Source organism: Mastacembelus armatus, chromosome 24 (genome assembly GCF_900324485.2).
Source record: "Mastacembelus armatus chromosome 24, fMasArm1.2, whole genome shotgun sequence".
Taxonomy (NCBI): domain Eukaryota; kingdom Metazoa; phylum Chordata; class Actinopteri; order Synbranchiformes; family Mastacembelidae; genus Mastacembelus; species Mastacembelus armatus.
In genome coordinates, this window is record NC_046656.1 from 17,287,172 (window position 1) to 17,314,289 (window position 27,118).

At 40.7% G+C, this 27,118-nt stretch overlaps 1 protein-coding gene across 1 annotated transcript; it reads left to right on the forward strand.

The window, feature by feature from the left end:
- slc24a4b (solute carrier family 24 member 4b) lies at positions 1 to 25,858 on the forward strand. The gene is made up of 17 exons (XM_026318683.1): positions 1 to 554; positions 4,289 to 4,396; positions 13,316 to 13,392; positions 14,799 to 14,873; positions 14,958 to 15,042; positions 15,125 to 15,228; positions 15,551 to 15,625; positions 15,732 to 15,757; positions 16,798 to 16,851; positions 18,171 to 18,322; positions 20,896 to 21,065; positions 21,328 to 21,469; positions 22,643 to 22,809; positions 22,916 to 23,030; positions 24,277 to 24,389; positions 24,553 to 24,618; positions 25,019 to 25,858. Exons 1-17 carry the CDS (start codon positions 392 to 394, stop codon positions 25,166 to 25,168), a joined length of 1,842 nt encoding a protein of 613 aa, XP_026174468.1. The 5' UTR covers positions 1 to 391; the 3' UTR covers positions 25,169 to 25,858.
- Positions 25,859 to 27,118: the final 1,260 nt, after the last annotated feature.

Below are 27,118 nucleotides of genomic sequence, written 5' to 3' on the forward strand. Positions count from 1 at the left end.
ATGTCAATCACAGAAACTAGGGACAGAGAATACTGCAGCTGATATTTTTCTTCACGGGACAGGATGCGGGATGCAATAGGAGACCGTCCGATACGCGTCTCTTCGCAGAATCTGAATTCAGGAACCTCACTGAATTGATTTGGAGCCCTAAATTGGAATTTGACCGCGGTGTTATTGCCCAGTCTGCCGGTCCCAGCAGCTGAAAGGCATCTTCTCAGCGCCACGGTCAAGTGGAAAAACCTGTCCGCTTCACTACTCTCCATCTGCCTCCTGGGCGGCTTGAAATGAAGACCACATCGCGGTTCTTTTCCGTGTGAAGACGCAAACGGGGCGCCAGTTTCTTCGGCTCTCAAGGACGCACAAAAGTGGCCGCCGGCCGAGCTGCAAAAGCATGGAGCGGGACGACACAAGCACCGCGAACGCGTCCAAAAAGACAATAATTGCGAAGATATTTAAAGTTCGCAAGAGGAGGGAGATGCTTTTCGTTCAGGTGTGCTTTATCTGCAGTGTCCTCTTCGTGGCGTGGAGCATGTCGGCGCTGTTAACTAAGACAGGTGAGTGGAGAGGGAAGCACCGGGCACAGAGAGCTGGACGGAGCGGAATGGTTAGAAATCTGCAGCGTAATCAGAGCTGACTGATCACAGACACAACCTGCTTTAATGTCAAGGGCATTGGATCAGAACATTTGTTTGCATTTTCAAATAGGTCCCGCTCTGCCTTCCTGTCCGAAATGTGTAGAGGCTGCGACGCTTCTGCTGCTTTTCTAACCTTTCAGACGACGCGTGTAGTTGGCATCAATAGCATGTGATGCGTTTGGTGTTCGCGCTCTTTAAAGAAACTCATCTGCACATTATTGTCAGGTCAGAGCGTTTTTATCTCAGTGTTGGAGCGTACATGCGTCTGTTTATGCCGCAGTGTGCGCGCCATGGCAGCGGCACATTTTAATTTGAGGAGCAGGTTCATAGTCGTGGCACACGCACACCTCATGCTCCACATGCACAACACGAAGAAGTAACGAGCGTAGAACAAATGCAGCTACGTCCCGGATTATTTGAGCCATTTTCTCCATTTTTTCCCCCCTAGCCTTTCTGTTCACACTACACTGGAGCCTGGGATCATGGTTAATGCTGGCATCATCGCTTCTGGCCCCGGGCTTCACACACCATTGAACACACAGGATCAGTCACACTGGAGCATTATCACGCTACCAGTTACAGCGTGGCGATTGAGGGCTGGCGATTTTTACGCAGAGGCCACAGACGATTATTGAGGAGGATGAATAAACAGTAAAAGGCTTTTGGTTTGCTGCATGTTGCAGTGTTTATAGCCGATGTCCGAGGCGTGCACAGATCAAACGGTTCGGATGGCTCATCTCGCGTGGTGCTTGTGATGCCTGCATGCTGGCACGCGCACACTCCAAAAAAACATGCCATCCACGAAAACATGTGAAAACTGTTATTCAGGACGGCGCAGACACACAGCGCGTCTCACGCTGCCTCATATAGGCTATAGTTATGTAATCTAACGACCAAGCGTGACATTTTGCTGGGGATCATAGCTGACACCAGATCAGAGGTTAACTAGGGAAAACATGCTCATATGAATACAGTTTTAAGATGGCTTGTGTAGACATTTATTTTGGCTGAGCCCTTATACAGGTGATGGTTATTACTGCATTTTAAATCGAGTTTTTTTTTTTTTTTTGAGTGTTTGGTCCTTTTTTTTTTTTTTTTTTTTTTTTTTTTTTTTTTTTTTTTAAACCCACGAAATTCTTCTAACCCTTAGCCTCAGTTCAGTACATCTGCACACACTTAGATCCTCCTGACTGTAGATCTCTAACTGATATATGTGGAGTTTTATTAATTACATTAAAACAACAAGAGGCTTAAAAGATTATTCTGGAATGATATGCAGGCATGTGCAAATCTCCCATCTCCAAAGGCCTGCTCTGGGAGCCAAAGTAAGCCCCCCCTCTGTCACTAATGGCTTGCCCATTTTCATATAATGAAGTTGGGCTGACCACACAGTGGTTTCATGTGGTGGTATTTCACAGACAGCATTTCTTGTTGACCAGCGGCTGCAGAAGTGGCACTTATGGTAGGATTTCAAGTTGACATGCACAATAGTGTCTGAGAAACCCCTGAGACTCAAAGCTCACTATAATCAGATCTGTCTAATTGAATATCTGTGGCCTTCTCTCAGCCATCGCAACAGGAACAGGCTCTTGTCATGTCACAGTAAAACCTGTCTCACATGTTTGCCACCCACTTGATTGATAGAAGCGTGGTGAAGCATTGATGTGCTGAGTGGTCCAGATGGATGGGATTTGATGTACTTCTCCAGGGTTACATTGCTGTAAAGAGGGGTGGGGCACAACATGCTGTCATGGGAGCTGATCTGGCTGCATGTGTGTCTGTGATGGAGCTCTGCAAGGCAGAATAAGACTGGTGTTTTTGAGAATCGGTGCAGGGCTGAATGCTGACAGGTAGCTGGAGCAGGGATTAGACTGTGCTTGAGATGTTTTTGGCAACAGGAAGGTAAGTGCTCCCATGCAAACGCATGTCCATGCAATAACACATCAAGATAGATGGATAGATAATGTTATCGGTCCATCTTCTGAACTGGTTGAACAGATTAAGATGAGTGAACCGGGAGAAGTAAGCGGAAATGGCATGAGCCAGCAACGTGTGCCCACAACAGACTGCAACCCTTATTTTACCCTCAGCCTCCTTAGAAGTACTGACACAGTCACATCTTCATTGTTTTCCTTTCAGTTACTTGGAGAATGAATGGCCCCTGTACCCACACCCACACCCACACCCACACACAAAAAGAGGCAGTTAGTATGCATTATCTAGTCTTCCAGGAAATGTCATAGGTTCTGTGTTTTAAGTAAGATTTCATAGTTGCAGTGAAGTAACTGACTGGAGTAATTACAGTTAAGTGGACTGTTGTGTGCAATTGACTATAAAAACTAAAACTATCCAAACCAGTTTGTTGTGTAAATATAATGCAGTAGTTCCCTACACATATTTCCTTTGTTGGGTATAGTAAAGGTGATTGTTGATTGGCAATGTCCAAGTGTTTGTTGTTTGCAAATTGGTGTCCACGTCCTTCCCTTGACATCTAATTGTACAGCGTTTTATTGTGAGTACTGCCAGATTAGACAAAAGCAGAGAGCTGAGGAGGGAAACTCAGCTGGTTAGTGAGGAGGAACAGGTTGGAGTGATGACTGTACGCTTTGGGCTTTTGGATTGAAGAGCTGTGGGAAGCAGCTGCAGTCACCTTGTGTTCAATCTGCTTGTCCAGTGCCCGCTGATCTTCAGGCTGTCTAACAATACTGGATTGAAGGCCGTTTTAAAGGAAAAATGTCAGTACACCAAAAATACAACGTGGTACGAGATTTCAGAAAAACGTACAATAATAATAACCCACAATGTTCCCTTTATTTATTGGAGTTTAAAGCATCCTTAATCTTTTTTTTTGAAAGGCTTCCTTAAGGTGGCACTATATTAATAGATCAAATTGTATTTTAGCATCTAAATTCTTACTTGGTTTTATGACTGAAAAAAATCTCAGGTTAAAAAAAATCTATTCTATATAAATGAGTGCATTAAAATAGGCTAAGAAAAGGTGATGTTGAACAACTTATGTATGAATGAAACACACTGTTACTCCGGTGTTTCTTTGATCTGCTCACAAACATCAATACTGTTTAACCATCCTGCTGTTTAACTGTCCAGTTACTGCTTTTTCAAATCAAAATAGAAATAGAAGTTTTAAAACACTGCTTTGCTTGTTGGCGTGTTTTTACATAATGGGCTCGGGACTGCTGTTTTTATGTCCTCATTACAGAGGCTTAAGAGCAGTTTGATGAAAAATGAAACTTGTACGCTCCTCCTCCCACTCTCCCGCCTTAAAATAAAATGGCACTGCAGCGGCATTTTGATGTGTTATTGCTGCTGCTGGATGAAAATGTCATGTCTACATAAACGGACACTTTTAAAGGATTAAAGAAGAGCACCCTTATTTGGACTAATGAACCACGATCATGGATGTTTTGGGTCATGAAGCATACTCTGTACAAGAGCGGCCATGTTAGGTGCATGTTTGTGCAGGTTTTAAAATATGCACAATGATGTGTAAATGTTTCCCAGCAGCACAAGAAAAGGCCTTTAGACTTGTACCATTACCCCTCGACATGTTGTGTGCTGCAGACTTAGAAAGCTAAGATGCTGTGTCTTATGTGAATGTTTAATAGTAAAAGCTGTTTTGTGTTGTGTTTCAGGCCATGGGATGATAGTGGAGGGACATCCAGACCTTGAACACTGGGGAAGGCGGCTAATGGCTTCAGAGCCAGACAATGAAACAGAGGAGAAGAATTGTTCAGAGCCAGGTATGTTGTTGTGAGATTAAAACTGCATTCTACTGTTGTTTAAATGACTGTGTAGTAATGAAGCTGCAGAAAATTATCACCTGGTTCTACAGTTTTCCCTAGTTCTAACTAGGGTATAAGGGTTAGGATATTAAAAAAAAATCTATTAAAATTGGTTTAGTTCAGTTATTTTCTGCTAACTCTATAGTGAAGACCTATTTATTGAGTCAACACAAAGACAAATTTCAGCTTTTTATCAAGATCAATTAAGATTCGAAGATTCTTCCTAAAAGAAAAAGTTTAGTTTGTCAAAGGGTTGAATTCATCTCAATCTTCATGCAGCAGCTCAGAATCCACCAGTTAATGCAGAACCATAACATTACACACATATGAAGTGTCAAAGGGTGTATTGTTTTAGGGAAAAACCTGATAAGATCCACTAAGTGGGTGTTTCTGAGTCAATATGCTCCTTCAGTTCACTTCCTCTGGTCTATGTTTTTCTGAGTCAGTTTAGATCACTTGTGCTGTAATAAGCAGCAGACGAGCTATTAAAAGGTTCAAGTATTGATCATGTTGCAGCATTTTTGGTACACTTAAAGGTAACAGCATTCACTATAATTAGTTATCTTGGGCTATATGCTGACAGTTCCACTGACGCTGCTGACGTCTTCATCAGGCTCTGAAAACATTAAAGGTCCATTTTTCATGAAATTATTGATTGAAACAATGCTCAGGCAAAGACAAGAAATCCATGTGTTTCTGGTTTTCATGTCATTTGAATCATCACAGTCTGATTTAGTTTTCACAGACACTCATTAGTTCTATGAGTGTCTGTGTTTCTGGGTTTAAAGCTGCCAAGCTTACAGGTTTATTTCCATTTGGCCGTTTCAATAAATATATATATATATATATATATATATATATATATATATACATACACACATACATTTTTGGGACCACCAGCTCTTTCCGTTACTGAAGCCTAAATGTAGAATCATGATCCAGACCTGCTGGATTTTTAATCTTTGAGTCATTTTTTTTAAATGTGGCCCCAATCAGCAGTGGGAATTGTATTACTATTAGTATTTGACAAGCTCACAGACGATGACACCAAGTCACAGACAATTTGGAAGTAATTTGAAGTGCTACTTTTTTTTTTTGTGGCATCACAAGTGACCCAGTAAGAACTAACTGGCTATTACTTCATTACTGGTCACAGCAGGCAGACTTCCCAGGGATTAGTGAAGCTGCTAATTTTATTTAAATACTGTATGTATGTGTGTGTGTGTATGTATATATATATATATATATATATATATAAAAATTAGCAGCTTCACTAATAATTATATATTTTTTTTTTACCTTGCTGATGCTGAAGTATTCAGGATTGTGTCTAATAGACTTTCAGTCACATTGGGCTCCTATTTAAATGAGCACCATATGATAAGATTGTGTGCTGGACATTTCCCCCCTAATCCCTCCAGGATTACCTTTTTTCCATTCACATGTCTTCCACGCTGGAAGCACCAGGCTGTACTCGACATTCTTCACATTTCTCATCAGCTCTAGTCCTCCTTTCACTTATTCCACCACTGTTCTGCCTCATCAGTGTGAGTGGATCATATGATTTGTTGTACATGGTCTTGTGTGTTATCCTGTCTTAGACCTGAGGCGCCTCAGCTGACAGGTTCCCCGCTGTGTGCAGCATGCATGGCTCTGATTTGTAGTTGTCTAAGACTGAGGCCATAGACTGTAATATAGATGCTGAGTATTTTAACTGCTTGGGCATTTGGTACTTTTTGGTTTCTTTTTGAAGTATAACACTGACAAATAGCATTTTAATAAGTAAGTTAGTTCTCCAAAGTCTGCTAACAGGGTGGGGTAGTTGTACTTTATCTCAGTATCTTGAAACAAGGAATATGACAAATCGGAGTTTTTAGAAAAGGGTACTTACTAACAGTTCACACCCTGGTGATTAAATATGTTTGCAAGCAGTATGTTTTGAGTGACTGCAGTCATCTTGTTGTTTATGTTGCACTTGTTAGTATTACGAGGTTTTATCAGGGAGACAGAGGCCAAGTATGAATCAGAATAGTTGTTTTTGGTCTCAGATCTTTGTGGAATGACAAACCTGTTTGCCATCCGTCCTGATTTCCCACTGAAAAGATGTTTTGCTTCATAGTAATGAGCTTAATCGTTTATATTAATTAACCACAGGGCTTATACTTTTCTTCTAAGTCAAACACATTTGTATCACAGATCTGTGTGTTTGTTCTGATTCCCATCTAATTAGGCTCCTGTTTGTGATGACACTGAGTGAACTGTAGTTGCTGCCCTTTCCTAGATCATTATTTTTGTGATCAGTGAGGGGGCTCTTGAGTTCATGGGGTGTTAATGTTGTTTTGCTTGTTCTTAGACTGTGAGCTGCTTAGGTAGCCATTCATCATAAGTGCCTCTTTTATTGGCCATTAAGTGGAAAGCACAAGTTGCTGTCCAAACTGTTTTCGTGCTCCTACTTTATTACAGTGCATGCCTCCAGTCTGCAAATGCCTTAATCACACAATAAGAATGATGCTATGTTATGAGTGCTTGGTCACATGCAGACCTTGAGTCATGCCTCCCCTAGAGATGCATTTCCCTTGTAGCAATCCCATGACGAATGGAACAAAGGCACTTGTACTTTTGCTAAATTTGACGAATTGCAGTAACACTGGAACAAGAATGACAGTTTTTATTTCAGACTTCAAATGTTTTATGAGCTCTTCTAGGTTGTGTAATGGCACATGAGCAGAGATGCTTGCTGAGAGAAGACTTGACATTTACCTGAGGACACAGAATATTAGATTATACTCTCTCATATGTGAAAATTGGTGAGGTGGTAGAGAACCATGGGTAATGTTCTTTAGAAAGAATAATTTACCTTTAATAAAGATGCTGCTAATATCATATATATTAAACTCCCACTTGAGTGGCATAATTGTAATTGGCCTAATAGAAGTGGGGGGGTAGAGCAACAAAGCAGGGGTTTTAGCATGACTGTCTGTACTATGAATAAATCTGATGGGATTTGTTTATAGTGATTTTCGATATGGCACTAATCTGCTCATGGGCAGAGGAGTGCTTATGTTGCAAGTTAGGCTTGAGGATGAACTGTGGGTACTCTGGCCTGTAGGCACTGTTCATGGTTTTATATATATATATATATATATATATATATATATATGTTTTTTAGTGAGTATTGTGTGGGTTCTGCTGTTGGCAGCATTAAAGGCAAATATGGGATGGCCAATATCAACTTATTTTGGGGGGAAGAAGGCAAGAAATCTGGCGGCATTTTGACAAATAAAGCTGGCAGCAGGAAGCATCGAGACGATGTTGGAAGGCGGGTTTGTCAACTCCAGGGAAACACCAGAAGGAGACTTTTAAAAAGGGAATTACACAGGCGGGCATTATGCCACTGTGCATAATGGAAACTGACCTCGCTTTGCATGCCAGCAGTGGAACAATGCAGCAGAGAGAGAAGCGCAGGCATGAGCACTTTCCACACTGTGCAGTTCAAACACACCTGACCTCTTTATGTATTTATTCATTCACTTTCTGTTTCATTTCAGAATTGCTGGCTTTTGAGTCATATTTACATTCTGTTGTCCTTTTGTCCAGTGTGGAGTGCTTACCACCCATGCACTGTCACATAAAGGCTGATGGGAATTCATGTGAAAATATGTTATCTGTGTTCAAGCTGGTGACTGAGTTTAAGTGCTTACAGGATCATGTGAGAACAGTTCTGCATGTGATGTTTGAGCATGTGAGAACACTGATCTAACTAGTGGAACAGTGTGTTGTGTGTTAACCAAACACCTGTTCTGTCCAGCTTGTTGTTTTTTTTTTTTTTTTAAATCTGTGTGACCTGGACATTTTCTCGGAGTTTTTGCAATGTTGTCTTCATGTTTACAAGAATGACTGATGTCGGTCACAGTCAAGTCACGCCGCTCACTGTCTGCTGGAGCAAGCTAATTATCTAATGGGCTAATAATGGCCCAGAGGAATCACTTGCCTCTGAAGGGTCTCCTGAGTCAGTCTTCAATTGTAGTCTGTTAATGACCTGGCTGGTCTGTGCGATGGTGCATAGGCTGTGACAGAAGGTAGCACCAGGCTCTCTGCCAAAACATCTTGCTCGTGTCATAATGTTTTTATTTAGCTGTTAATATATGATGTCATTGTGTTTGTCTTTGGCAGTGATCACTTTAGACTTAGCAGATCGGACTGTTTAGAATGTCTTTGCATGGCTTCATCTCAGGCTGTGCGTTCACATTTTCTTTTATTTATTTGTTTTTAAATCCAGGACATCAGAGCGTTTGGCTGCATACTGGCCTGGTCTTTGCACTGTCCTCCCAGTGCTCCTCTCTCTGGGACAACAGACAGTACCCAATACTGAGCTCCGTTATGTAATGTCACCATAATATCTGGAGTTTAGATAATAATAATTGCACAAATATAAATAGCCAGCGTGGTTTAGTATGTCAATAACTTAAGGTCATCTGTGGTGATTTGTTTGGGAAATGGCCTGTGAAGAAACAAAAGGATGAATCTGAATCGCTGAAACAATCACTAATAACCAGGGGGAACATAAACCAGAATGTTTAAAGATCTTTGTGTTTAACAAAACAGTACGTTTTCCAGACGGCAGTTATTTTTGTCACCACATGAGCCAGTATGTCACGTTGACCTTGAATTATATTATGGACCAGCTTTATGTGACACATTTAAATTTATTGCTTTTTTTTTTTTTTTTTTTGAGAATATTGGAATGACCTTTGGTAAAGATCATGTTAAATCACTTATATCCATAAAGATTCAGAGTATTCACACTTTTCTGTCCATGTGAAAGTGTCTTTTTATGACCCACTATACACACACAAGAATGCTTAACTACTGCAGTATTTTTTTTACTGTCCCTTACCGACCACAATTTAGACAATAATGGCCTTCAAGTATTAATACTGCCGGTGTCAGCAGTGTCTTTTAAAATCACTTCTTGTGACGACTCTGTGGGCTTATAATTATTTCATTGCTAAGATGAGAAAGGGGTGAGGGTTTCGGAGACAGAAATTATTGGCAACAGCAAAAGTGTTGCCAGTAATTTCTTACATAAGAGACACAATCAGGTGTTCAAGCAGAGAATCCAAGGTTTGTTTATAGATTTATGGCACAGCTTCTGAAAGGGCCTTGTTTTTTGGTTCCTACTAGCTGTGCCGTGCCAGACCAGACATCCCTGCTTGGTTCTGTCCCTTCCTCACTGCCTCCAAAAGAACAGCAATCCCATGCAAACACCAGAACAGCAGGATAGATCAAAATTGTTTTTTTTCATGCTTGTACAACCAACAAAACCTTTGTTCAACAGAGTAGATGATATTCTAAAAGCAGTTTCCTCATGTCAAACACATTTACCTGAATATTTAGAATTTTTGGCCTAATTATGAACAAATTGGCAAATTAGGTTCAGATATATATTCTAAATATTTAGATGTGTACATGTCTGCTTCTTATTGCTGTAAACATAACAAGCCATGATTGTAACTCTAAAATGGTGAAAAGCAAGTAAGCTCTTGCAAAAATAATGGATTAATCAAAATGGATCTGTTGACTAATTAATTTTGGTCACTTTTGTAGATTGACTGCTTTGCTTTGTCTAGTGTAATAAAGATCTGACCAAGAATGTTGCTTTTTGGTAATGAAAAATAATATGCATTGATATTTGATAATGAAAATCATTAGTCGCAATAATAAACACTGCATGAAGCTCCAACTTAAATGTTTTGTCGTTTTTGATTATTTGGAAAAAAACAAATTGGAATTAACTTGCTGTCAGCTGATGTTTTCTGAAATGTACATCAGCAGTGCATTGGTGCATGGTGACTTCCCAATCTGTCTTCTGTTTCTCTGAAAATGCTGTTTCGCTCAACTCGTTTCGTACATACCGTATTATTTATGATTCTATTTATGGGTCTCATTTTAGATGCATCACTTAAGCAATCTGTCTGTTGTCCTGTTCCTGTGAGTGTGTGTGCAAGGTTTTACTCACATTGTGGGGATCCAACTCTGACTACACACTTACCTGTGGGGACATGGCTTTCCTCTGACTGGGTGCTGGTGCCATGAGGAAATCATTAGATTTTAGAGTGATGACCTGGTTCAGTGTGATATGGCTAGGTTAAGGTTAGGGTTAGGCTTCAGGAAATGAATGTAAAGGTAATGTCAGTGTAATGTCCCCTGAAATGATGGAAACCAGACTGTGTGTGCATGCATGGGCACATCATGTTCCTGTCCTTGTGTGGGGAAACGGCTGTGGAAGTTTGTTCATGTCTGGTTTGACCTCTGCAGTGAGGAGACACAGAAGAACCCTGCAGACGCTGTCTGGTTGAATGTTTACAGGGACTATGAGGTGGCCCCTGCCTGCCTGTCATCTCTCTGCTGCCCCAGTGCCGGTGCCCTTTAAACACCTTTGTGATCACCTATTTTTAACACACGCTCAGCCACAGCTGATTGTATATAGTAACAAGGGGCTGAACAACTAACTAAAGATGGATAGCGATGGCATTAATTATTGATTAATGGAAGACCTACAGTGCTGTTAACTGAGCATGGAAGCAGAAGGTGAAAAGGCTTAGACAGCAGGAAATTCGGCTTTTGATGTTTTTCAGAAGCTTAACAGGCAACCTTCTGCAGCTGTGGCTGCAGGATTGTTTGTCCATGAGGTATCACTAGGGGTTCAGCCTTCTGTATTGGCATCAGTTTGTTTTCAGTCACCTCTGTGGGCACAGCTGACAAATCCTGTAATTGATTGCGTCTTCGCCTGAGGCCATCGGCTCTCCGACATGTTTCATTCAGCTCAGAAATGAATTGAGCTGCCACAGTCGATGTTGCTGAAAAATTCCACTGCTGGTCAGGTGTTCTCCATTTTCTCATTATACATGAAGGTTGTGATCCATATTACTCATTCAAGTTATTATGTCCCCCTAATGTAATCAGGTGCATGTAGTGTGCATGAAGGCAGAGTGCTGCAGTGTTTTGCCCTGAGACACAAATCAGATTGGATTAATTTAAGATTAATAATTAAGATGAATTTGTATTCCTCTGCCAGAAATAGCATGGTAGTTTTTTGTGTCATGGCTCTTTGTTCCGCTGCGAAGATAATGTGTTAGATGACATGAAGATACAAAATGTACCACATTTCCATATATATGATGTAATTGAATGAAATCCAGGAGGCATGCAGTTGATTAAGTGGCTTTGGACTATATCCTGTGGAGTATTTGTTTTGCCTGTGCACTCTTCCAAATGCTGTGCTGATTCAGTGATGTGTGCACACCACTGAATCATCCAAAAACACATGAGGAGGGTGGGACAGATGCAGTGAGAACTCTCAGGTGAGCACTGTTCCACTTCACATGTGCATATGTGACAGCCCAACTCTTGCCTTTATTTCTTGTATTAAACTGCAGTTCTGCAGGCACAAACATCTCCCATCTGCTCCTGCATCATTTGTGTATTTGAATTTTACTATGCAAAATTAGCTCCACAGCAAAGCAATCAGTTTTTTCAGTTCCAGTGGCCTGGCATGTTTGATTAGTCTGCACCACTGTCCATTCTGAAAAATCTTAATCAGACGGATAGATCCCATAACCTTGATGCTCTCCTTATTTTTCCTCTAGTTATTTTTGGCTGGTAGTGTATCTACATAATGAATTGATATTTTGTGTATATTCACATTTGAGGCATCTCTGCAGTTATTGGTTTGACCTCTGTGCCATGAGGGCAAAGACCCACATGATCCTCCCTGGGATGATTTGTAACCTCACTGGTGATTCTTTTCAGCTAGTGCCTTTTTCAAATCAAAATGTAAATTTCATTTTGCATTATGACCTGCACAGCATTATGACATTGTCAGCCTCAGCTGTACTTTATCTGGTGCTGGGTAGCAAATGTTAGTATGTTGATTTACTAACCTAGGATGGTAAATGAACTTGATAAGGTTATCCACATGTTAACATGCTGATGTTAGCATTTAGTTCAAAGCACCACTGTGTGTGTGTGTAAGCACACTGTAAAGGAGGTGCCTGTTGTCTTGTTCATCCTGGCTGCAGTACAAGGATAACTAGAGCTTAGCAATAACTACAGTGCATGTATGCTGGTACTGTTGGAGGTTTGTTATAAGATGTGAACTCGCAGCCCAGGCCTGTGCAGGCTGGACACTGTCCATTCCTCACAAATGCTGGGTCCCATCAGGGAGATGGTCGGCTTCTGTCTCCAGCCAGGTGCATTGTGGAGTGCCCGTACTCCCAGAGATCTGAGCCGTATGGTGGCACCACCATCATGCTGTGATCCAGCTAGAGTGCTGCATGATGAGTGCTCAGCATGGGAGGTTTTTCTGCCTGGTTGCTTTAAATTCTGTATGACTTGAGGTTCTTAATATAGCTCAAGATTTTGCATCAGGTTTTGTGGAGATGATGTGATTTTTTTTTTTTTTTTTTTTTTTTTTGGTCCTTGAATAGGTATGAAGTCATTGGTTGCTGGGTGGTTACATGACGATTTTCAGAAGACATTTTGAGCAATTTCAGTTTTCTGAAAATTCACATTCTTTGAGTTTCCTGCATTTTCTGATTGATCACAGGCTGTTTTATTTGCATTTAAACCTTTCTGGTAGATATACGTTTTTTTGTTTTTGCCTTAATTAGATAATTCAAATGGAAGAGAGAGAATAACACTCCCATAGGTGCCAGTCAAATGAGTTCAGTATAAGCCTGCTGAACCAGCAGGGCATCCCAGGTCTGTTTCTCTGACTGACACCCACCCTGATGTCACATGGTCCTTACGGGGGAGAACATGTAGCCTTGTCATGCTGCTGATGTGTTGTGACCATGGCATCTTCTCTTTCCTCAGCAATACACGAGTTCCCCGATGACCTTTTCACCAACAATGAGCGAAAGAGCGGAGCAATTCTGCTGCACATTGTAGCGGTAAGATGCTGTTTTGTGTTTAAGAAGCTGCACCTGCATCATCCTTCACCTGTGACTGGGGCCATTTGCAGATAGGTTTAAAAGCTTTTCACAAAGCCAATAAAGAAAAATGCTGAGACACTTGATAAATACAGGCCTGGGTCAAGAATTGAGGTGAGTTTGAGGTGTTTCTCCTCATTTACAACAATGATTTTTTTTTTTTTTTTTTTCTTTAAACATTCTGTCAATGTTAAGCTCTGCTGACTTGACATAAAGACACAAGTCATCTATGGATTCACTGGAACTACTGAGTGTTGTTCATTTCAAAGTACCCATGCACGAGTACTTGGATCACTGGATTTAACTGGCCTCAAACTTTTTTTTTTTTTTAGAAATCCTGAGGCCGACACACTTTGTAAAGTGCTCAGAAAATTTGGAACAGAAACCAAAAATTCAATCAATCTTTTTTTTTTTTTTTTTTTTTTTTTCAAACATTTGTCACAAGGTTTGAGAATTTTGTCACTTCCACTGGAACTGCACTAGGATGACATCTATTAATGACCAATATAAACAGGAGTAATTTGATTACAGCCAGCAAAGCCTGTTTTCAGTTTTGGAATCTCGCTACATGGACAGTAACAGTTCACTGTTGCTGGTTTCTAAACCTTAGTGAAATACACCATCACCCACCAAGGCCACTGTTCAAAACCCTTGATCCTGATCACCAGTTTCACCACCATAGTTTGGTTTCTATTGTAAGATTATAAAATTTCTCCTCTGACGTTTATTGAAATATTAGTGAGCAGCACTGAAAGGCTTATTTCAAATGAACAAAGATTTGAGCTGTAATCCTCTATACTCACATATTTCAAGTGGTGCAAAATCTGAAATATAACTTTATTTCTCTTTCTTCAGTACTGAGGAGTATGAAATGTGTATGGGGGTGGGAGGGGTGATTGTACTGCAGTCTTGCACTGCCCCCTGTGGATAGCATAGAGCAGAGCACGGCTGCCAGAGCTGCCAGGCCAGGATGATGTCACACCTGATCTATAATTTACACATCTCCCTTAGCTACTGAAATAGGCTGACCCCAGTACAGTCCCAGCCCCTCTCTCCTTGTCTCACACAGCAGCAAGTGTATGTAAATCTCACAGATTTATCATACTGTGAGGCAAAACAACTTGTCACACTCGAATTTAATGCAGGCTCAGTTTTAATTGGGTGCTGTGCTTTGCAATTCCCCTTCACCTGTCCCTTAAGCAGCAGAATATTTGATCTGCCAAGGCTGTATTTGCTGTGCTAATTTCTGTTGATGAATGTATCTATACAGGCATGCATATTTATATTCACACTCCATCTTGTCCTAGTCTCTCTCTCTCACACACACACGCTCATTCTTTAAACTTGACTGTTGGGTCTGTCTCTAGGCGCTGTACATGTTTCTGGCCCTTGCCATAACATGCGACGAGTACTTTGTGACGTCGTTGGAGAAGATCTGTGAGGTATGGCCTTGCAGTCGTTGATCTGTCGGTGTTGGTTACAATGTGTTGATTTCTGTGTAAACACACGACTCTTTATTTCTGCAGAAACTAGATCTGAGTGAGGATGTTGCTGGAGCCACCTTCATGGCAGCTGGCAGCTCAGCACCAGAACTTTTTGCATCTATCATTGGTACATGCACAAACATACACTTAGACGTTCCCAGATGGCCAGTGTCACCGCAAATTCTGATTGGCTGCCTCCCTGTGTGCAGGTGTTTTCATCACCCACGGTGATGTGGGGGTGGGAACCATTGTTGGCTCAGCAGTCTTCAACATCCTTTGTATCATCGGTGTCTGCGGGATCTTCGCTGGACAGGTGTGTGTGTGTGTGTGTGTGTGTGTGTGCGTGTGCACGTGGGTGTGAGTGGCTTTATCATTCTGTTTATTTATAGACTGCAGAGCAGCACTTGTGTGCAGAAGTTTTTGCTGAGGGGAAACAAAGCCATCTGCTTCAGTTAGTTTTCTCAGAACTAGTTTTAGTAGAAATGGTGAGCTAAATGCTAGAGGCAGAAAAAGATCATAAATCTGCAGTTCTTCAAGCCAGTTTACACATTAACTGGTTTTGATAATATGTAATAATATGTAATATGGATTACCTACTCAAAACTGTGAAATATGACTTACCTGTGATTTCTCAGGTGGTGATGTTGACCTGGTGGGCTGTTTTCAGGGATTCCTTCTACTACATCCTGTCTGTTGTGGCTTTGATTGCAGTAAGTTGGGCAAATTATGTGCTCACCACATGCATGTGTTAGTAAACACCAGCCACGACCTTCTGCCTTTTTCACTAGTGTAAGAGAAAATTTTCTTCATTTTCAGTTCATCTACGATGGCAAGATAGTTTGGTAAGTTCCTCGTCCAGCTGAACTTTAGATGCCTCCATATTTTAAACTGACACTTTGAGACTTAAAGAAAAAACTAACAGGTTTCCTGCCATGACTGAAAAGTAAAATTATATGTAATAAACTATTGCTCAATGCTAGGCACTCAGAGATTTTGATACTACAAACTTTAAAGGTAATTTGGGTATTTCCCCCTTTGCTTATTTTCTGCCTTAGTGGCTGGATATTAATGTTTGTAGCAGGCAACTAGAAGCCTTGCTAATATTCATACTGTATACAGCAACTTCAGAAACTATTGACTCTCTCACCCAGTGCTTGCTTTGTGTTGTAGATTTAATTTTAAATGGATACCATTTTTACCCAGTCTCCCACTGTGAGCAGTAGATAAGAGCAAGGTTATGTTACAGTTTCTAAGTCTTTGAGTATTCCTAGGAACAAAGTAGCTAAATAATTGTGAAATGAAAGAAGTTTGGAAACACCAGGAGAGAGGAGAGATGTAAAGGATTTTGGGTAAAATATATATTGTAGCTCAAATCTCCTCCAAAGTGCATGAGTCCTGAGACCTGAATCACTGCTCCTTTCAGCACAATAAGCAAACAGCCAAGACAACGCCAGAGTGGCTTCAGGACAAGTCCGACTGTCCTTGAGTGGACCAGCCAAAGCCCAGACTTAAACCCCTCAGAACATCTGTGGAGAGACTTGAATATGGCCGTTCAGACACTTCCAATCCAATCTGACAGAGCTGGACAGGATCTGCCAGGAAGAATGGGATAAACTTGTCAAATTAAGGTGTCCAAAGCTTGTAGAGGCTTACCCAAGACTCAAAGCTGTAATTGCTGCAAAAGAGGCTTCTGCAAAGTAAAGAATTAAGGGTCTGAATGCTCAGTTCACCAAATATGGCAATTTTGTCCATTTAAAATTAAATCTACAACCCAGTACGTTTGGAACAAGTGAAGAGATCTGAGAGCTTTCTGACGCCACTGTAAACTAAACCTTTTATTTCTTAGTGTTATTTTCTTCATCCTGTATTCCTCCTTTCTCAGGTGGGAGGGCTTGTTCCTGGTGATCATGTATGCTGGATACATCCTCATCATGAAGTGAGTTCTGCACGTTCTCGAATGATTCTTGTTGAATAAAGCTGAGCATGTACATCAGAAGACATGAAACAAAGAGGAATATTTTAGATCAAGTATTGTTTTCTTTAAAATGTATTATAATTTCTAAAAGGATTAGCACAGGAGGGTCTTCCAGATTACCTGGATCTACTGTCTGATCACAGTCTTGGTTCGTCTGCTCTGAAAAACTCCTTGTCCCATCTTTTTTTTACTGCATCTGTCAGCATTCAGCTTGTTTGAGCAAATACAGGCTCCACTATTATACCGTATTTTTGCCTTTATAGTCCAAACTGCATAATGCCAACCACACTGTCCTGTGCCACCGTCTCTGTCCAGTGTGTTACACTCAGCAGCAGTTTGCTCTCTCTCTCTGCTGTAAGAGTTTAATCTTTGTCCCTCTGCAGTGGCTAAGAGCACAGGCTTAACTGGATCACTCCTCTCCTTTCTCATTTGGAGGAAAAAAGTGCTTACTGCAGGATATGCTGTCATGTTTCCCCTCTATCAAAATACCCACTGACCATTTTGGGCTGTTCCAGTCAAAATGAAGTTAAAGTAGGTTTTATATAGTGTGATCAGTGCACTCGGGTGACCTTTCAGGTCTTGCCTGTGATACAGTATTTATTTTTCCCCTCAAATAGCATGTTACCATTTGGACAAAAATTGACAGCATGTGAAAAATGTGAATATTATTTGACTTAATCTGGTAAATTTTGAAGCTAATATTTTATTGCCTTTTTCAGTAAGTTTATTAAAAGCACATTTTGTACTTTAAATGTTGGCTTCTGATGCTGAATCTTTGGAACGGCCACATCAGTTCTTCTGATGTTGCTGGTGTTACATCTGCGTACATTATGTTCAAAGGTACCAGCACTATGTTGAGTATTTTTGATCCATTTTTATATAATGGCACTCACACGGTCTTACTGAAGGCCTGTGTGGCTGATGAAAGCCTTGTGATTGGCTTCTGGGAGCAGTTCTCTGGCTTTATTTTTCTTTCTCACCCAGAAACGACATTTTTCAGCCATTTTATTCAGCACATGTAGATGTCCTTATCCAGACCGTAGACCTGTATGAACCCTGTAGACTTGTAACTGTACATTTATTTTACAGACATATGGTGGGTAAACACTTTATTTTGACTAATTATTAGATGCTGTATTTTATTTTAAGCAAGTTAGATTTTTTTTTTTTATCTGAAGCTCATAAGCCCTGTTTGCATGTAGTCCCCTTGTCTTTTTGGACTCTGGGCTCAACCATTTCAGCATCTCTAATTTAGGGATTATTTTCAATCTGTTTACCAGATTCAACTCCAGCATGCAGAAATTTTTCACTGGGAAGTCGAAGAAGAACGTGGCCAATGGTAACGCTGCAGCCAGCAGTGAGATGGAGGACGGTAATACTAGTTATGACTATGTTTGGGATGACGACCCGTCATCGCCTTTACTTTCTGCAGGTAAGGTTAATCAGACAGGCTGGATAACCAAGACTACTCTCTGCCAGTATCTGAACCAGCTATTGTATGCTGAAATAAGAAATGGGTTCCTGGGCTATGAAATGGAAATATTTGATTGGCTTTGACCCTGTGGAAGCTTTCTTCTACTAGAAGCTCTGTGCTTTCAACTTTGCTCTTTCCTGCAGAATTTCTGCTTTGCTTTGAGTTTCTTCAGCTCACACTGAATTCTGTTTAATTAAAACGATGGTTTGACATTTTGGGAGGTGATTCCTTGCAGACACATTAGAACAACACCACTCTTGTAAAATAAAACTACAGTGAAATAGTTTAGCATATAGACTGGAAGCAGTGGAACCAAGTAGCCAGACTCTGTCCAAAACAATAGTCCAGTGCGTCAACAATGTAGAACCAGAGGTTGTTGCTTATGAACTCCAGTTTTTGTACAGGCATAATAAACACTGCTGCTTGTTTTCCAACTGTTCCTCCACTACCCACTGCTGATTACCTGGATCAGGTGTGTTCAGCCAGTCAGAGGCTGGAAGATACCATATCAATCTTCACATCTCTCAGCAAGATGGCAAAAAGATGCATTTCTCAAAATGTCAAGCTATTCTTTCAAATACAGTAGGATTCTGCAGAAGTGCACTACCAAACAAACATTTGAGTCCAAAGGCCCCAGTGAACTTTTACCTTTAAGACACTTTGGAAAATTTCCCCTTTAAACCTTTAAAACTTATATATGGTCCTTGATTAATTTTTCTCACCCTGCCAAGACGTTTTCTGGGAGATAAGCAACTGAAGCTTATCTGAGCATACAGGGACCACAAAATGAAATGGTTTTAAAATGGGAACAGTGTAATGAAGATATTTTTTTTTAATCTTCCTTTAGTTTCATATCAGGGGAATTTGTTGTCTGGGGTCTTAAACCTATTTAAAAAACCTCTGGAAAAACCAACCTTTTCTGGCTAATGTCTTTTAATATCATGCTTGTGTGAGATTTTCTTCTAGCAGAGGTTCTCCACTTCTTCCTTTCTAGCTTTTTACTTTTCCATCAGCTTCTAATCAGTGACATTTAACCCCTCAGAGAGGTTTAACCCTTCCCACTTTGGCTGTCTTAACATGCCTGTCTGTTTAGCCTTACTAAACGTGTTCTTGCTTGTTGTCAACAGTGTTGTGCTACTGTATGCCAGTTCTTTCTCCTTGCATACTACTTTTCTTCTCCCGGCCTCTGGGGCGTAGACCCACTCACTCCTGAAGTGGTAATGAATTTGAGAAGTGGATATGTTTGTGCTGGTTGTGTTTACACTGTTATTTATGTGCGCTCTTGCATGCATAATAAGGCAAATTAAGGCCAAGTTAAACTAATAAGTCTACTGTTGAACTTTTTTGGAATTCCCCATACACTGCATCTTATAGCTCACTGTTAGCACAGGGCAAATATTATAGTATACAAATAAAATTTTTGAGTGGCAGTGATAAAACAGAAAATGTCTGCAGTGAACTGACCCTGTCTAAATGTGCCAGCTTCCTGCATTACAGTTTGACATGGTCAACACTGCCAGAGGTTACATCTTCTGATGTCACAGATTTTAAAGTCAATCTTGGTTGGCCCATAAATATTCACTAGTAGGCAAACTTCAAAGCTGCACCAGGCAATTTGGGAAAGCTTTTTGAAGTTCACTACCCAGAAATCATGGGAACTGCACACAACACCCTTATGTTGACCTACAGTACCCAGCTGGTGTGTGATAAGTTTTCCCAAAGGGATGAAGGGTCTGAAAGATTCAGTTCTGGGACTGAATCTAAAAGATTTCTCATCCCTCCTGATAATAGAGAGAAATGGATGAGGAGAAGGAAGTATTTGGGTTTGTCAGTCTGCTACTCCATCAAAATGAAGTTATTTTTGGTTCATCATAGCATTGCTCAAGCCCAAAAGAAGCCTCTTAGCTTAGCAAGTTTTCTCTGCAGATCTTATTCATATTCACATATGTACCCTAATATATGTAGGTTCAGGTAGTCTTATCATGTGTCCACAGGTGATTTTAAGCCCTGTATCCAGTGAAAACTGAGTTTTTCATGTTTTTAAATGTTATGAGTCATAAAATATCTACATCTTTGATAATGAATCCATTTAAAAGCTCACTGGTTAATATGAAAAGTGCATTATTTTGGAGATGCATGTTATGTACTTTCAGCAGTAAATTTGAGTGAACATACCATTTTAGGTAGGTGCAAATAAAAGGATCCAAATCTGCAGTGCATGTGATGATCCCTTGAAATTTGTTTTCCTGGAAAGACACTTGTGTGTCCTGTATCAAACAATATTACCTAGAATCACTTCCATACTTTCTGTTGAGACAACAAACAACATAAAGGCACCATCATACATTTTTTGGGTATAGAGGAAAAAGATGAGGGAGTGGAGTCAGACTCTTGCCTGGTGCAGCTTTAACTCTGACAGTGTCAAAATGGCTTAATGTGATTGTAGCCCTACAGACTAGAAACTAACACTACAAATATTTGTAATACATGTTTTTGTATTAATCTTTGTAATATATCTTACCTGTCTTCAGTCAAGCCCAGTAAGGCTTACAGCCGTGGCTCAGTAGTGATGGTGGATGAGATCATGAACGCCAGCCCTTCAAAGTTCAGGTTTCCAGAAGCTGGGCTCCGTGTCATGGTCACCAGCCATTTTGGACCCAAAACACGCCTGCGCATGGCGAGTCGCCTCATCATTACAGAGGTACAGCTGGACGTTGTGGCTGCTTAACATAGATTTAGCCGCTTCTGCTGTTGGGTTGTTTCTTTTGTGTTCATACTATTTTCTGCTTTGTGTTTCTGAGTTTAGTTTCAAAGAAGTTTTAAGTCCCAGTCTCCTTGTCTCACCTCACACAGTAGACATGTATTTGTGTTTTCATTTGTGACTGCACAATCAATATCCATCAAAATAGTGAAGTGGCGAGTTTGCTCATGTGCTCTTTGACTTAGTTTCTTTTTTCTGAAAGCGCCAGAAGTTGGTCCAAGCTGCCAATGGCGTGGAGACACAAGTGATTGACGGGAAGGTTGAAATCGAGAATGGAAATGTGCCAGAGGACAAAGCCACTGAGGCGGAGGAAAACACCACCATCTCACCGTTTCATTTTCCAAGTACGTGATTGATGTATTTACTGAATGAATGGGTGTACTTTAACCTTCATGAGTGGGGTAAAAAGAGATATAGGGATAATATATTTCTGAACCATCTTCATGCATCTTCACATTTGGCATTTCATTTATGCATTTACTTTACACCCTGTATTTGTTATCTTGGTATTGAAAGAAGTTTCTATTTGGACAGTTCTGCTCAATATGTTCGAGAAATTCTTTCCCCTTCAGTAGTTATGTCCTTGCTCAAATTAGTCAGTGACTTCATATATTCTGACTAATGATCATCCACTTTATCCTCTTTGACAGCTCTCAGTGGGGCTGCCCTTTTATCAGTCAGTGGCTGCTGATGTGAAAAGAATCTGAATCTGATTAAACTGATTTAGCATGAAACAGACATATTCATGTAAGTGGGTGGAAATGATGTTCCATTATATTAGGCTAAAAGACAGAAAAGGAAGTGAGACGGATGGGGGTAAAGTTTTGATGTCTGAGACGCTATGTATGGTCGGTCTGCGAAAGTCTTGAGGGCTCTGTGTTTGCAAAAAAAATAAAATTTAAAAAAATAAAAAAATGTTGTACTGTGTGTGACAGATGGCGGGAACATCCTTCTCAGTAAAGCCAAAGAGTAATAAATGCAAATGGAGCCATAGTTGTGACACAAGCAGACATATTTTCTTGTCCTGAAGTGGAATTAGATTTTATTTTTTACTTTATATTTATTCAGATTGTTTTATTCTCTTCCACCAAAGCAGTACTAAGTGAAAACAACAGAAAAGGATAGCTACATTACAGTTTTTGGCGTCTGCTTCAGGGACTAATTAAAACATGGATAACAGTCCTGGTAAACATATATTTGAGGAAAAAAGCGGTTTGCACTTCAAAATACTTCTATTTAAAAGTGACACTGGCAATCAAATTCCTGGAAAGCACAGATACTCCACATACTCAAGGAGGACAAAAGTTATTTTATGTTTTTAAAAAAAAAAAAAAAAATTCATGTGAAAGGTGGTCTGAAGAGAAGCAAGGACATTAAAACAGCTACAAGTGACACACTATGAACACACTTATGATAGTGATTATAAAGTTAATGATATGGGGTTTGAAAAACCTGTTAAGAAAATAACATGGTGCATTTTCTTTGGGAGATGCTCATCTCTTGTTTTTGTGCTGCAGGAAATGCTGGCAGCAGAGTGAAGTGGCTGATGTCCTGGCCGCTGCTGCTGCTGCTGTACTTCACCGTCCCAAACTGTGCTAAGCCTCGCTGGGAGAAATACTTCATGCTGTCGTTCATCCTTTCTACCGTCTGGATTGCAGTCTTCTCCTACCTGATGGTCTGGATGGTGAGTTGAGTTCCTATTTGTGTGGAAATCAAGAAGATAGAGTTGATTTTCATAAAGAGACATTTAGCAGGACACCTTACAGATTGCTCTTTTGTATTTCTCTCAGGTCACTATAATTGGTTATACTCTGGGAATCCCTGATGTCATCATGGGCATCACTTTTCTGGCAGCGGGCACCAGTGTCCCAGACTGCATAGCCAGTCTCATTGTTGCCCGGCAAGGTACTGTGCACGTTCCCCTCATACATTTATACATTGCTATTTCATTTTGCTTTATCATGCTGTCAAGAGCCAGATGTAGATATTGTTGTTCCATCTGGCTCATTTAATACCACTCCTCTACCAGGGCCTCCACATTTTTGCAATTATTTTACACTTTTACAGTCCCTGATGGGAAGCTGGTCGACTTTTAAATTAACACAACAAAGACTACAAATAGCAGCTGCTATTCAGACTTCTGTACCTTTTTGCAAACTTAGTGTGGTTGATTTTAAAAACAGTTTTACCCAGTGGTCTACACTCAATGACCCTGTATACTCAATGACCTTACCTGCCCATTGACCCTTCATGTCAGGATAAAAAACCACCCAGGATCATCACATAAGGAAGTCTCTATAGACCTCTGCAATAAAATTGTCATGAGACATAGATCAGGGCAAAGCCAACATAAAACCACCATCATAAAACACTATAAAACATCTCTAAATCTTTTGCGTGTTCCCAGGGGCACAGCAGCTTTGTGTTCAGTGTGAAACTGAAGACAGTAGAAGTCATCAATCAGGACTCTTCCTAGAGTTGCACATCTGGTCAAACTAGTAACCAGGCAAGAAGGGGTTTGGTTATGGAGGTGATCAAGAATGCAGCCAAAGCCTAGACCTAAACCCCACAGAACATCTGTGGAGAGACCTAAAGATGACAGTTCAGGCACTTCCCATCCAGTCTAATGGAGCTTGAGAGGATCTAGAAGAATGGGATAATCTCAGTGTGCAAAGCTTGTAGAGCCTTACCCACGAACGCTAAAAGCTGTAATTACTGCCAATGGGGCTTTCACAAAGTACTGAGTTAAGGGTGTTGTATACTTTTGTGAATGAGAAATGTCAATTTTTTTGAAAATTATAAAAACATGTTTGGGGAAATGACAATTTTCTGCATTTAATTTACAACATAATTAGGCAAAAAGTGACGGGGTCTAAATTATTTCTGAAGCCATCGAAGAGGCTTTCTAGACAGTTTAACACAGCAGGTTACATCTTACTTTTAGGTGTGAGGAAAAAAAAATGTGCTAGGATGGATGTGCAAAGTACTACAGGAACAAGAGAAAATAGTACAGAGCTTTTTATAGCATAGCCTCTGTCCCAGCTGAGTAAGGTTAGGTCATTTGGGAATATCCTAAAAGTTCAGAACTGCAAAATTGTATGGTTGGAAATAAAGTTGCTTGTTTGAACTGAAAGTCTTTGTATTCTTGCAGGTCTGGGAGACATGGCAGTGTCAAACACAATTGGCAGTAATGTGTTTGATATTCTAGTGGGACTGGGGGTTCCCTGGGCAATACAGACAATATGTGTCAGCTATGGATCAGTGGTAAGGAGCTAGTTTGCTTTTCAACAGCTCATGGGTAAAACTGCATTTCTTTGTGTGTTGTATGAAACGGCTCCAACCAAAACCTACTACATGTTTATATCACATAGTGCCTAATGAGACCAAATAGCTGCAGATGAATGTCTGATCTTTTTGTTTGTTGCAGGTAATGATCAACAGTCGGGGGCTGGTGTACTCAGTGGTGCTTCTCCTTGGCTCTGTAGCCCTCACGGTGAGCAATGGTCAATAGTGTTTGTTAGACTGGTACCACATGCTGACCACTTCCAGGAAAACAACTCACTTTACTGCTCTGGTGTGCCTTACATGTTTAAACTAAAAATCCACAGTATTTTTATATAAATAACATTTCTGTTTGGCCAATCTCATTACTGTCTGATGCAGTGTTATGCAATAATGTCTAAACCACCTATTTTGAAATGGCAAAAAAAGGTCATTTTCATTTATTTCTGTAGCAGGGGTGTGTTCTTTGAGGAACACTAGAACATGCCCTGCTCGTTTTCTATCATCCTATTTTTGTTTTTCCACTTAACTCAGGCCTCTTAACATTGGGGTTTGTTTAGGAAATTGAAGTTCCTAAACAATCCATTCTGATGTGTTTTGTATTTGTGCAGGTTCTGGGGATCCACCTGAATAAGTGGAGGCTAGATATGAAGCTGGGCATCTATGTCCTGGTCCTATACGCTGTTTTCCTTTGCTTTTCCATCATGATTGAGTACAACGTCTTCACCTTTGTCAACCTACCCATGTGCATGGAGGAGTAAAGCACAGCAGCATGCCTCAGATACCAAAACCTCAGCGCTCTCAACGCTACTCAAACCTTTCTTCATGAATACTGGACCTATCTGCAGACCTGTCTCCCCTGTGCACTTCCTTGTAATCCTTTTAGTCCCAAATATGACTTTAATTTCTTCGAGGCAGTAATCTGTAAGAGTGGATTCAATTCTGTCTATAATTTGTCCTCTTGTCACACAGTGCCGTTCCTTAATGATAATTATTTCAGGCATTGCCTGTTATTGCAGTGAAGTCTTTGGTTCCTTTGTTTGCCTCTTAACTTTCTACCCATCTAGCATGTCTTTAGATGTCAATGACCTCCAGAATCATAAGTGCCCCTCTTGATCGTTGGTGTGTATTGTCACATTGTAGATCTCCATGCAACGTTTTCAAAGCCTGTCCACAAACCAAACCAGTGTGAAGAAAAAAAATATCTTACCACAAATCCTGATTCCAACTAAAATCCCCATGTAGAGATAAGTCTCCTTGAAGTCGCTCCTAAAAAGATTTACCAAGGCTCTCCAGCACCCAGAGATGCTCCTTTTCCCTCTTGGAAGAGGGCCTTGTCCTTGGCAGCTCCCCTCCTCCAGCCTGGACCAGACTTCCTCTGGCATGGCTTTTTGGCATCAGGGAGCAGACACTTTGTGCTTCACGTCACTCACCCTGCACAACTCTTCTCATCTTTCATCTGCTTAATCAATCCTTTTTGTTTCCTTAAAAAAAAAAAAGAAAAAAGACATTTTGTCAACACTCTGTGTTGCTGTAAATCACAGTCCGGGTCAGTTGGCTGTGAGTGTGTTATGCATATGCAGCACTGCACAATGTAAACTTGTAAACTATTTTTCTGTTTTGTTTTTTTTTTTTAAATAAGGTTTGTTTAAATATGGAAGAGATTGTTGCAAATATAGGACATTGCCTGTTTTTCACTGAACCACATGGCACATGGAAATGCTTTGCGCTGTGAGAAGATTTGACCACAGAGAGGTATTCTGGCTGGTGGTGGAGACTCCTCTTAACATTATTTTCATTCAGTGATGGGTTGTTTCACTTTCCCTCTGCACAACTTCAGAAAAAAAACTGGCTCAAGTTCTGTGGGTTGCATCTGATTTTTGTTGACACAAGGTGATTTGTTCTCATCTTGAAAAAGCAGCAGCATGGAGGTTGTTTTTAAAAAAAAAAAAAAAATGCAATGAAATCAGACAGTTCTCAGTGAAGACTGTATACCAACCTTTGGCCAGTAGGGGGTACTGCAGTACTACCCAGGGCAGAGGTGCCAACCACAGCTGTCTGTAATCAGGGAAACTTGGAAATGGACAACTCCAGGAGGTGGCAATGGTGATGGTCCTTTGACTTTGAATTACATGTAGATACTGCACTTTAACAGCTGTCCTCTCATTCTGAATCAACTAGTGCTTCCTTCTGTATGTGTGTATTTTCAGTGTATATATGTCAGTGCGACTGTCTGCGTGTGTGTGTGTGTGTGTGTTTGTGTGCAAGAGACGTGCTCAGTGCGGGCCCACACTACATTTCTCACACTGGCCTCTTGACTCTGACTGGAACCTTGTTAACACCATGAGCTCACCCACCTCTGTCTGCAGTGCATGCTGGGGCATTAAACACAGCTCCTTTACAGCACAGCAAAAGGCTGAGGGCTTTGGGGCGTCTCCATGGAAACCGCCCAATCCACTTTACAAAAATCGGCAGCTATGAGCTACACATTGCAATCCAGATATTGTGACATCATGCAAAAATGCCTGTGAGGAGTTTGCAAGTGAGGTGCGGAGACTACACACGGAAGCGAGTGGAGAGTTAAATATTCCTCTGCCCTGTTGTTGGCAGCAGGTACATGTATATGCAATTTCAACATAAATAATTTGTCACAGAAAGACCCTGCAACGTCGCCAGATATAAAGATGTGGGATCTTGTAGAGATGTTGATG